The sequence below is a fragment of the Vigna angularis genome, chromosome 7, assembly GCF_016808095.1.
Source record: "Vigna angularis cultivar LongXiaoDou No.4 chromosome 7, ASM1680809v1, whole genome shotgun sequence".
Classification (NCBI taxonomy): Eukaryota; Viridiplantae; Streptophyta; class Magnoliopsida; order Fabales; family Fabaceae; genus Vigna; species Vigna angularis.
The window spans coordinates 4,285,838-4,299,379 of NC_068976.1; the positions used below are offsets into that span (position 1 = coordinate 4,285,838).

Sequence of the window (13,542 nt, forward strand, 5' to 3'; positions counted from 1 at the left end):
GAAGATTAATTCAGAATAATTTACTTAACATTTTTTTTTTGTTAATGACTCTATTTTTTATTTTTATTTTCATTCCTATGCTTCAAAGAACAAAGTTCATAACGCTGAGATCTTCCACTTTTGTTTCTGTGATTGGTGTGTGTTGTTGAATGAGAAGGATGAAATCAAGTTTATAATGGAGAAAAACAAATAACATGTCATATTTATCCATCAATAATTATAGGTATCAAAGTTGATGCTACAAATCTGTCCCATATATATTACCTAAAATTTATAACTACATGATTCATTTTATATTATAATTACTCTTATCACACCAAAATTATAGTATAAATATTAATCAAGTTCAATCATGGCATCATTAATTAAAAACATTTTCAAATTTATAGTGTAACCATGTCTTCATCACTATATCAATATCAAAATAATTTTCAAATACATATAAGACAATTTATGAAAGTTTTATGTTTTAATCCTGATTTTTTTATTTCGTGGTTTAAGTAATATTAATAAAGGGTTAAAACTAATAGTTAACTATATAAAAAAGAATTTGATATTTATTTTAGTGTCATCTTTCTCTTTAAATTATTGTAGAATAATTAAGTGCCTTCATTACATATTTAGTGAAGTAACTGTTAAGAAACAAACATTGTTTTGAAGTTTAAGATAACGTCAAAAATCAAATAATGCTTAATCGTTTAAGATAATTGGTTAGAAGCATTAAACACTACCTTTTAAGTGCCTAAATGATATAAGAGTGTCCAAAAGTATAAGAATGTCTATTGTATGGCTGACAAGCGCTAAACGCTATAAAGTTCATAACAAAACGTCTAATCACAAAAACGTCTAATAAAAAGTTAGACTATTTATGATACATATAACTAGTGCTAAACGCTATATATTATAAACGCTTTAAAGTTACTCAAAATAGACAAGCTTTAAATGATAATACTCGTATAAAAAAACCTGCTCAGAATCAAAGTGTGCTTTCCTACCTTTGCTTTTAAACAAGTTTTCCATTCAACGCTTTCTACAAACCTAAGTGCTTAACTACTATTGCAGATCGTCTAATCCCTGCAAAGTAATATTAAATACTATTTGCGAAAAGGTTTAAAATATTATTCAATACCCGTTTCTGTTTTAGTGTTTTCCTGTGTTTTAGTTGGTATCAAAGCTAACCTTAGGGGTTAGTTCTTAAAAGGACATAAGAAAAAGGTCTTACTAGTAGATGGAAAACAAAGGCTATGTTAATCGTCCTCCTTTGTTTGAAGGAGAAAAGTTCAGAAACATAGAATGATTGCATTCTTTGAATCTTGTCACATTGACATGTGGGTTGTAGTTAAAAATGGAAACTACATACCCTTAAACGAGAAGGGCGAGTTACTGGAGAGAGATAAATGGTTAGACGACAAAAAACAAAGGTATCTTCTTAACTCAAAAGCACATAACTCACTAATGTGTGCTCTTTCTGAAGAGGAGTATAGGAAAGTCCACACCTTCAAAGGGTCAAGTGAAGTGAAGAGAAATAAGTTGAGTCTGTTGAGCAAACAATACAAGTTATTCTCTATGCAGGACAACGAAAGCATACAAGTTATATTCAACATATTTCAAACAATCTTAAACAAGCTAAGATCATTAGGTAAGATTTATGAAAATTTTGATAACATTGACAAAATTCTTTGCAACTTCCCCAAACAATGGAGACTGCAAGTTACTACCCTTAGGACCTCGAAAAATCTTGATGGGATAAGCTTAGTAGAGCTCGTTGGGATCCTAAAGGTCCATGAGCTAAAGCTTCAGCAGGATGAGATGCTGAGAAAAGACAAGAGCATTGCTTTCAAGGCTTAGAGACAAGCTAGAAGGATACCCACAAAAGCCTTTAAGGCTGAAGAGTCCTCTAAAGAGTCTAAAGAGGAATAAGACTCTAACAAAGAGGAAGAAGAGGATGAACTATCATTCATCTCTAGGAAGATCTATTGCATGTAAAGAAAGAAAAAGAATACTTCCTTTATAGGAAAGTGTGTTGGATCAACCTCGAGAAACAAACCCAAGGACAAAACGAAAAACGGACCAGTGTTATACTATAAGTGCAAGAAGTTAGGACATTTTAGGTCAGAATGTCTTGATCTTGAAAAGTCGAAAAAGAAGGTAACCTTCACCAAAAACGATAAGAAAAAGGTTCCCATGAGCACATGGGAAGATCTTGACGTCGCGAACTCAAATGAAGAGCCTAAAAAAGAAGCCAATATCTTCCTTATAAGATAAATATGCAAGAAAAGAAAAATCTAAGAGAAGTGGAAATAATTTGACTTATTTCAAACCTATATGTTCTAAGAAGTATGAATGTAGAAATCAATGAGTTTTTTCAAACACACCAAATAAACATTATGCTGGAAGTGTCTCGGCCAAACAAGGGAATCATGAATTTGTTTCTTAACTTCAAGCTTTTAAAGCATGGAGAAGTTTTCAGCCAAGTACTAAAAGTGTGTGAGTGTGTTTGAAAAAATTGTTTTTGTGTAAGCAATTTCTACAAGTAAAGAACATATAAGCAAAACAAGCACACTTAAGTCCTAAAGTGATCAATCTCAATTCTTAAGCATGCAAGATTTAAAGGTTCATTTAATCAAACAAGTGCAAAGCAAAGTAGAAATCTAGACAACTCCTAAAGAGGAAACAACATATGATTCAATTCAAGGGCTTACATACAAGAAAATACAAGAAAAATCCAGCTAAGACAATGAGATAAAAGCTAGAAAAAACAATGGATTAAAAGCCCCACTTATTGAAGACCTCCATGCTAATTGTTCTTTGCAATTGTAGGGATGTTTTGGCTGTTGGACAAGGGCTGGATAAACAACAAATGGTACCGATTTGGAGTGGATTTAGCACCCTTAAGACGCCCCCAAGGTGCAGGCCAAACGTTTTCAGTCCAACATAAAAGGTACAAGTTGAATTTGAATTAAGCAACTAGTTCATGGAGTATAAAGACAACTTTATGATGCTAGCTTAAGTGTTGAAAACAAAAGTCTACCTAAGCATACATTCCTAAGAAAAGAAGATCACCTAAGCTCTAGATACCACATAATATGGAACAATATGAGTAAGTAGAAGAAAACTTGAAAGCTAAGGCAATAATTTAAATAAAAGAAAATAGAAGGGAAAAGGAATGACAAATAAGTGTGAAGATGACTACTTGCCATCATCAACAAGATAAGGTCAAAATATCAACTTAAGAGATATATTTTGTCTCTAAGAAGATTGCAAATGAATGCAAAACTATGAATATTATTCAATCTCAAAGTGTGTACAAATGGGGCAGGGGTGGGGTAATTGGTTCTATATATAGCTTTAGGAGAGGGAGCAAGGTGATGATCTAGGGTATGTGGGAAAGAGCAAAATGTGCAACCAAAGAGAGGAAGTTTCGGCCAAGGCATATCCTAAGTCCCACATCTCCTTTTTCTAACTTTTCCTAACGGTTTATAAGCTCCCATACTCTCCCAAAGTTCAAAACTAAGAAAACAATAGGTGTTGGTCGTGAACTACAATCCCAAAAGGGGAGAATTATTTATTCTTCACTTCTTTTAAGTCCAAGCCATGTTATGTCCCACGTTGCTTGAACTCTCAAGCTAAGAAGAATATATAAGTTCCCTACAACACAAACTAAAATAAATGACAAGCTAAATAGGAAGTGGTGGACGACTTAATCAACTAAGGGTGAAAATACAAGCCCAAAAAATCCTACACTACTCTTTTGGGAAAAAAGAGTAAAGAAGACATGTGATGAAGTGGTTCCCTTTTGCTATGCTTCTTGTGAATCTTTTGTTTTCTTCATGTTTTTCCCATATATGATCACATCAAGGGGTCAGTATGTTCTTCCTCACATTGGTGATTTTGGTGGCGTCAAAAGGAGGGATCTTTGTTAGTCTCTTCGCCTCCAACTACATCTGCTTTATGTTGTTGATGATAAACTTTTAGCCTCAAGAAGCATCATTCACCAAGATGTTTTTCCTTATAGGAACTGGAACACTTACAAACATCATATTCTTAAACTCCTTTTATTCAACAATCAACCTATACACCAATGAGGAGTAGTAGCAGTTGTCAACCTCCTCATGCAGGTTCTTGATGGGGTAAATGAAATGAATGAAGATTATGTGAGGCAGGTTAAAGGGAACCCTAGTCATTACATGGTAGATGGAAAATCTACCCAGCTCCGTTGTATGGTCTCGTTATCTATTCTTGTGCAAGAACGTCTTAGAGCAAACGTGTTGGAGAACTTTGGCATAGGGGCACAACTCCCTGCAGATGAACTCCTTATGTACTCCCTTTTGATGTTTTGCATTGTATATTTACGTACATATCATCCTAGCCAACATAGTAACAATTGTTATATTTGGGGAACTTTGTAGCAACGATAATGGTCTCTATGTTGATGACCACTTCCTGATCAATAATCTTTGAGAGAAAACTTCTTAGCAAATCACAAAACTCTTTATATTTTTTATATCTTCTCTCTAAGATTTATCATCTATATCTTTGCCCTTAACATTGTTTGTGTTGTAAATTTTGAAGAGAATTAAAGCACTTGTATAGGTTTGAGACTAAAAGTGATTAAAATATTTAGGACTAGAAGTGGTAAGAATACTTGTAAACCAGGAGTGGTTAAACTCGGACTAGTCGTGTTGACTAGGAAAGAAGGAGTGGTGATAATACTCGTTGTAAACCTAAAGAGGAAAAACTCATGTAATCTTGAAAAGATTAGTGGAACCCCTTAAGAGTTCTTAAGGGAGAACTTGACGTAGCTTAGGTTGAGTGAACCAGTATAAAAACTATGCCTTGTTGTTTTCTTTCCTTAAAAGCTTTTATAAAGCCTTTTGAAACATCATCGTCTGAATGTATTCTTGCTTGCTAATCTTTTGAAAACCCATAAGACGCTATTTGCGAAAGAATATCAAAAACCCTATTCACCCCTTCTACTATTTTCCTGTGTTTTCACTTTCATGCCCAAAAGAGTTCTTAGACGATTAAGTTTATCTTCAACTAAGAGCTTAGTGAAGAATCTAGCAAGTTCATACTTTGTCTTTACACATTGTAAATTCACAATACCCTTTTGTACATGATCTCGGATGAAATAATGCATAATTTCAATATGTTTAACACTTGAATGCAGTATTAGATTTTTGATAAACTTATAGCAAAATTGTTTTAACAAGATATATGAATCATTCTCTTGTTGATGTTAGACGGTTCATCTTGAGAGATGAAAGATGCTGGTCTTTGTCTGTGAAAAGATATGGTTTGGACATTCTGCTTGATGTCACCAATAATCTTATTTGTTGGATAATTCTTTTCTACTAGATGATGTGATGCACTAGGCTCTATTTTCTCTTTAGGTTTGCTTCTTTTTGTCTAGACGCTTCGGTTTCACATGACATTTTTGGAGCTCTAGACGCTTTAGGTGTAGGTGATGCGTAGATAAGTTTAGATGCTATCTTTCCTATTTGCAATTTAGAAAATGCATCATCTAGCTCTAATGTTTTATGTTCAAACTCATTGTCATTAACTTATATGTAAGGCTTTCTTCAAGCATAATATTGTATCTACTATCATATTGACTATTTGTCACTAGATAATGTTTTGGGCCTTTTAAAAGGAATTATCACTAGATAGGAAAACACTTATACTTATCTTTCCTGTTCTTACCTTCTTTCCTCTTGGATTTACTTTGAGGTCTATTATCAGGTCTTGGAACATAGAACTTCTTCCCATTAAGAATCGTTAAAATCCATTGACCTGGTGTTATGATAAGAGTCTCTTTTCAATCATCCAACAAATTTGCAAGAGAAATGATTTTGTCCTTTGGTACCCATCTAGAGTTGGGTCCAATGTTTTTATTTTTTGGCATCCTTTTCTTTTTAGAATTAGATGCATTACTAGATTCTTTCTCATTTTCTTTGACAAAAGAAATAAATTTAGATTTGGACACATAATGAGTGATTTTTTCTTTGAAGCCTAATCTTCGTCTATCAGAAGGGTGTTTAAAACCTTTGATTAGGAGGCCTAAACACCCATTACCTTAAGATTTTCATTTTCTCTTTTCAAATTAATTAGCTTCCCTTCTACGTTGCTAACTTCTTGTTTTAAAGCTTTTACATCATCATTAGACGATGTTAGTTCATTTTTAGAACATCATTTTCTTTTTAAAATATTTTGTTTTGTTCTCTTAAGCTTTGAAAAGCTTTTAAAAACTTTGAGGAATTAGAAATCAGCTCATTATATGCTTCAATAACAAAGCCATCTAACGCGTCTCTCATTGAGTTTGCCATCAAACATAAATTGACTTTTTCTTCTTCATCTTCAGATTTATATGAGCTTAGATCTTCTCATGTACTTAATGCTACATCCTATTTAACTTTACTTGATTCTTCATACGCTGCTATCAACATGTCTCATATATCTTTGGCACTTTTGCATGACTATGCTTTCTTGTACACATTAGTATATTTTTAGTTTTAGGATTTAAAAGGTACCTTAGTTAGTGATAGTCTGACCAATAATTTCTAGTCGTGGGTTCTCCTTCTTTATTCAAGGGTATAAAGTTTCCATTATCAACAATATCCCACATGTTAATGTTACACACTTCAAAGAAAACAATCATTCTTTATTTTCAATAGTTAAAATTTTCCACCTTGAATAGAGGAGGATAGTTTACAGCATATCCTTCATTTTCCATTGAATCTTTCCTAAGTCCTATCAAGAACTAACCCTTAAGGTTAGCTTTGATACCCACTAAAACATAAGAAAACACTAGAAAGTGGGAGTTTGAATAATGTTTTAAAGATTTTTCACAAAACAATGTTTAATGACTTTTCCAAGGGTTAGACGATCTGCAATAGTTATTTGACGCTTATGTGACTAAAAGAGCTTTTTGGAAAATGTTCATATAGCAAAACAATAACATAATTTTTATACTAGTTCGCTCCAAATTGAGATACATCCAGTTGTTCCTTAAGACCTCTTAAGGGGTTAAACTAATATTTGACAAAGAGAACAAAGACAATCAACCAATCCTGGTTTACAACAAGTATTATTAACACTCCTGGTTTCAACATTAGTTAAGCTGACTAGATTGTTTAGCTCACATAAGCTAAACTAACAAGCATTTTGATTCACTCTTAAATTTATAAACACAATAAAGGTGTTTTTGAATACAAGTACAAATTCAAATAACCCTTAAAGAGAGGATATATTTAATATAATAAAATCTGAAGATTTGAAAATATTTTTTCTTTTCTAAAGAAAGATTTAGACGATGTAAGCTTAGAAGAAGAATAACAGTGTAAGGATTCAAAGAATTATTATACTTTCTTCTCTTCAACGAGTTCTCTTTATATAGCCACCTTCGTGAAACATTTATTACTCAGAAAGTTGACCTCCTTGAGAGTAGGTGACTTTAGGTACAAAGATATGTACAATTCTGCGTCTTAGGAAGAGAAACATTACTTTGACAGTGATAATGTGTACAACTTGGATAGAGCATAAAGCTTTAAGGAAACATTCCTATAATGTCTTCTTATCTCTTAACGTCTTTCTGACCTTTGTGCATAGCTTTTGAATAAAGTTTGATATTTTCATTATGTGCACAAATAAAGAGAACAAAACATACAAGCAAAGAGGTGTTTTTTCGTACATGCATTAAATGTTTTAAATGTTGGTAAACATAGAGGCATATTGTGTGTTTAAAACATATTGACACATGTCAGCTCGTTTGATAGAAGCATTATTTAGGAAGCAAAACGTTTGATATATGATCTTCAGATGATGTTAAACGTTAAACGCTTATTTTATAAATCTGTTTAAGTTTCATTACATTGTTTGGTAAGCTTTTCCTAGACTCTTATTTGTTCAACACTGTTTAGATATAATATTTTAAGCTTTAGTATTTTATGAAGTGTATATTTAATAGTTTTCTTTTGTTAGATGCTATTTGTTAAACATTGTCTTTTAGACAAAATATATTGAAAAACACTATTTTCATAAAATGTTATATGTACTTATTTAGTTTAATATTGTTTGATAGATGATTTGTATTTAATAAACACTTATTTCGTTCAATGTTGTTTTTAATAAACACATCATTTAGATGCTTTAATCAATAAACGATATTTCATTAAGTATTGTATTTTAAACTTCAAAATATGAGTTAGACAGTCTAACATCTTTAGACAATCTTGTCTTAACATCCGTAACATCTTATTATTATGACTAAAAATTTCAAACACCTTGTACCGATGAGTTATGTTTATCATATCATTCATTAACGAGTTATTATCATACTAGTTTTCTAACATTAAGTACACGAGGCTTGAGTTCTTAGCTAAATTTCTTAGAAAAATTTTATACGTAGGTAATACATGAAAAAAATAATAAATAGAAGAAAAGCAAACATAAACATTATTATAATACATTATATAAATTATTGTACATGTATACTTTTAACATGAAACTTAATAATTGGATAAAGAACTGTTTTATTAATTCAGAATATAAACTAATTAGCACCATTGTAATTAGTTGGGGGGTAGAGAAAAGCATGGCAACCTTTTATTTTATTCATCCAACCATAGTGCATGCCAAGCAAATCAAAACTATGCACAAGGTATGCTTTTTGTTCACAACCTAACTTATAGAAACTAATGGATCATCATCATCATCACCCAAAAGCTCATTCCAGTGGGGAGAGCATACATGCACATTAATTTTTTATTATCAAAATGAGGAAAAAGACCTACTTCAATCCTCAGTCACTCATTGAGTCACCCCACATAAGATATTAGCACACAGTAATTTCATTCAAAATCCCTGTTTTGGTTAGCCTCGACCTTTCCCTTGGCAGTGGTGAAGACAAAGTCAAGATTGTAGAGCACTGGAACCATGGTGAGGGAGCAGAGGAAGACCAAGACAGGGCCAAAGATCCAGAGCAGGAGAGGGAGACCTGCATAGAAGAGTCTGTTCCCAACAGTGTTGAGAATGAAGCCTTTCTCGAGGATCTCATTGATGTACTGTGGGGTGACAAGGGACATGGGGTCCTGAGGGGTGTTGATTAGGATGTTCACTTGGTTTATGAACCTTATGGAGAGAGAGTGGCAGAAGAATGAGAAGAGGAAAATTGTGAGGAGAGTCACATACTTGAGGGCCACCATGAACTCCCCGTGTGCCCCATACACAGCATCACTCAGTGGTTTTTTCACACTGTACGTGCTGCTTATCACTGCTGCCAGGCCTGAGCAGAGGAGAATGGATGTTGTCGCCATTAGAGTAGCACCCATGATTGTGTTCCTCAGTGATTGTACGGCCAGGATGTTTTTCTTCTCATTGTCCTGCATTAATCAATGTATAAATTTCAATTATAAACACTTGAAAAAAAAAACAGAGTTAAATCCTCTCTCAACCCTGAAACAAATGTATAAAGGATGCTGATTCTTTAATCAAATATTAATTCAAATTTTAAAACAATATCATTAAATATAATAAAAATAGTTAGAATTTACTTAAATTTTTAAAATGAGTTTTTCTTGTAAATAAAAATGGAGGCACTATTTTATAATACCTGATGATAAATAGTGTATATATAGAATGAGATTGATAGATATTTATTGTAAAAATTTGAGTACAATTTTCAATACCAGATTAATCAATGCTCTTCGTTTCATAAAAAAAAAAACTATTAATTGGAAACATACAAGTAAACCGAAGATCATAAAAGGATGCTACTCTGTTTTGTTTTTGTTTTTTTTTTGGTTTTTTTTCTTAGGAAGCAAATGATAATACACTATTTTCACTTGGAAGAAAGACCAAAAATATTGTGTCTAGGTATAATATATATTGTATTTGTTAATAACTATGCATTTCATTCTCTTTTTAACTATTTTATTAATTATTTAATAAAATTACTTAGCTTTTTGTGCTATGATAAAAATATAAAAAATATTTTTAGACATATTGTTCAAAATAATAACCGTGGTGATGGAGATAAAATTATAACTAATATAAGAAAAATATTTTATTAGAAATAGATAAATTAGCAATACTATAAAAATTATCAACATAGTAATACGTAAAACACACGGTGAATGTTCTTGTTGGGGAACTTCATATGATATAACAGATTTGGTTTGGGTAAGATAAGATTTCAGATTTGTTTTAATATTCTTAAAAATTTAAGGATATGTTTCCGTACCATGACAAGACTTGTTATTTGCACAGTGGCAAAAATAGTTATTCTTTTTCTCACTGTTTAAGAAATTAGATCGATCATTGAAGTTATGTTGGCTTATTTATGATTTAAAAAACAACTTTCTTTTTCGTATCTTGGGACATTGCATCGTGGGACAACGTTTTTAAGGAATAAGAAAGATTAGGAAACACCACATGTTGTTCACGACTCAGCACGCACTAAATCCGAATAATGTTGATTTGTTTTCCAAGTTGTGATATGTGTATGTATGTGAAAGTTCATACACATAACTTTTTATAAAATATTATATTTAAATCTAATTTCTAAAACATTGTTATGCACATATTTCTTTGAATATATTATGATAAATTCGTGGATTTCTCATGCACTTTATCTATTTATTGATATTTTGTTAACTATACCATAAGAACTAGGGATAACAAAAAAATCGCGTCTACGGATATCTGCGGATAAAATCTGCGACGGATAGTTGATATCCGCGGATATTTACTATCCGCAACCTGCGGGTAACGGATATTTTAATATCTACTTATAAACGGGTTGGATACGGGTATTATACTATCCGTACCCGCGGATACCTACTACCCATAAAAAATAAAAATAAAAATTTAATTTATATTTTATTAAGTTAAATTTAATTAAAATTAACATTAATTTATATTTTACAAAATTAAATTTAATTAAAATTGAATTTAAATTTATATTTTAATAATTTATTAAAATATATATTTTTTTAAATATTTGCGGGTATCCACGGATATCCACGGGTATCTCGGATTTTAAAATATTCGTGGATATTTTTTAAGTGGATATCCGTGCGGGTAGCGGGTGAATTTTTTTTTTGTCGGATAAGCACTATCTGTGTTTTTTTAAGCGGGTATCCGTACCCGACCCAACTAATTGTCATTCCTAATAAGATAATTATGTGTTTTTTTTTTAATGGAAAGTGGCGTTTATATGTACCCGGAACAAGAATAAATCAAGAAAAATGCTAAATGCCAAAGAATATGGAATTAGTTAACTTGCAATATCCTCAGTGTAATTATTCCATGTCCTTATTCTCCAAGGAAACGATATATGCATAAATATTCCAATACAAGGTAATAGATAGTGTTCATTGCCCAAATTTTATAAGAAAAATATGATTCCGGAAATGCTAAAACCGAAGGTATAGAATATAATACATTGTTCCCATACCTTCACCAATCAGAATTATCGTAATATATCTCATTATTTTTTATTGTATTTCTTTTTTAATTTTTGAGGAGTAAAATTGTTAACTAAATTGTAATAATCAAACAGTCTTATTCAGTGGTAATTAACTCAAAAACACCTATTTAGTATATAATTGATCTCAGATTGCATTTAACTATCAAAATTCTTTCAATGATGATAATAATAGTAAATATTAATGTCTCTAAATATTACACTTATTTAAAACTCAATTTTAATATAGTTTAATATTCTAACAGGCTTTATTTTATGTGATTATTATTTCCTTAGTACCATCAATTAAAAAAAAACAAAAACTCAAAACCACTAATATCAAAATGTTTACAATTTTTTATGAAATTTAGTGTTTATATTTTCATAAATTGTATGATTATATATATGACCTAATAATTAAATTCAAAGTATGTTATAAGATAATATACAAAAAATATCATCATCCTAATTTGGGATCTAAGACCTTTTCACTCATTATAACAAATTTATATTTTTATGAGGGTATTTACAGAGTAACAATTTAGAGTTAACATAGAACATATCAAGACCAAAAAAACTGTTTAATACTTTGATCTGGGCAACAAAGGGTTTGAACTTCTTTTTTTCTCTGTAAAATTTATTTTCCACTATTATGATATTTACTAAATTAATACTAATTAGTAACCAATTATAAAAAATAAAAATAAAAAACATAGTTTAGCCTCCCATAGCATATACTTTTAAACCACCAAAATTCGACAACAAATGTTGTGCTTTATAACAGCAATGTAAATGGCTTGTATAACCTTTTCCGCCTACTAAATTAAGCTTAACGCATGTAATATTTGTTTTTTCTTCATCGACAAAAACGAATGTAAGATTTATAAAAATATTACTAGTAATTAAAAAAAATGTCAGTAAAAAGCCATTTATTTTTTGTAAAACCCAGATTATTATTTAATATATATATATATATATATATATATATATATATATATATATATATATATATATATATATATATATATATATATAAATTAATCTTTTAACCTGCAATTTTTCATTTGCCAAAAAAGTTGCAATCTGATGATACATGTTGCTATCGGGCATTTAACCTGAATCAAACACCGATGGTCAAAAGGATCACACCGATGGATTTTTACAAAATAAAACTTGAATCAAATTTACATGAAAGAACAAGACTACTTCTAACCTAAAAACAGGATTATAGATTTTATTGATAATTGAAGTTTTTCGTTTTTATTATGAAATTCATTCTTGAAACAGAAAAAAAAAATGAAAAGAAAGAAGATATGTACCTTCATCATGGCATTAACCCAATTTCTACGACCACTAGCATTGATGCCAATGATGGTTGTGTGTGGCTGAGTTCGAACTTTATGCCATAGCCAGAAATGGTAGCCAATGCTTGTAAGAAAACCAAGAGGCACCAATATCACATCCAAGTAGCACTTCCTCCATTCCATGATGATCTTGATTTCAAGGTTTCAAGAGAGATAGAGATAACTTGGTAGAGTGGAATATTGTTATTGCTTAACTTCTCTTCCTCCTTTCTGAACTGTTTTATGAGAGAGAACAATTTGCGTATAAGATTGGTGTCACTCTTCTTTGATCAATGGCAAGCTCCAACACCATATATAGGCACATCACAAGAGATGTACGTGGACTTATTTCAAGGTGTTGTTAAGAATAATCAAACACCCCTACTTTATCACTATATTACAAACATTAGACTATTTTTTATTTCAGGTAGTGGATGACTTTTTGCACCTTTGTCGCCTGCTTTTTTTTCCCAATTAGTTTAACTTTAATCATTATTTATACCCGGTTTTCTTCCACATTCTAACAAATCATAGTGCTTGGATTTATTTACACACAATAATTATATATATATATATATATATATATATATATATATATATATATATATATCCCAAAAATTAATACACACATTATGTAAATTTCTTTTTACCCTATTGTTTATTTATACATCTTTGATTTTCTTTATTAATGTGAATTGCCTACTTGATTATACATGTTTTGTTAATAATTATATT

The 13,542-nt window shown here is 30.8% G+C and overlaps 1 protein-coding gene across 1 annotated transcript; it reads right to left on the reverse strand.

The window, feature by feature from the left end:
• Nucleotides 1-8,582: 8,582 nt before the first annotated feature.
• Nucleotides 8,583-13,096, reverse strand: LOC108337536 (uncharacterized). The gene is made up of 2 exons (XM_017574090.2): nt 12,784-13,096; nt 8,583-9,380 (listed from the first exon to the last, which is right to left on the reverse strand). The coding sequence occupies exons 1-2, from the start codon at nt 12,949-12,951 to the stop codon at nt 8,850-8,852; spliced, it is 699 nt and encodes a 232-aa protein (XP_017429579.1). The 5' UTR covers nt 12,952-13,096; the 3' UTR covers nt 8,583-8,849.
• Nucleotides 13,097-13,542: the final 446 nt, after the last annotated feature.

Bases quoted from the DNA above. Each gene is read 5' to 3' on its own strand.
- LOC108337536 (XM_017574090.2), bottom strand. From the start codon at position 12,951: ATGGAATGGAGGAAGTGCTACTTGGATGTGATATTGGTGCCTCTTGGT. The intron at 9,381-12,783 runs GTACATATCTTC...TGATTAATGCAG, and splicing joins GGGTTAATGCCATGATGAAG to GACAATGAGAAGAAAAACAT.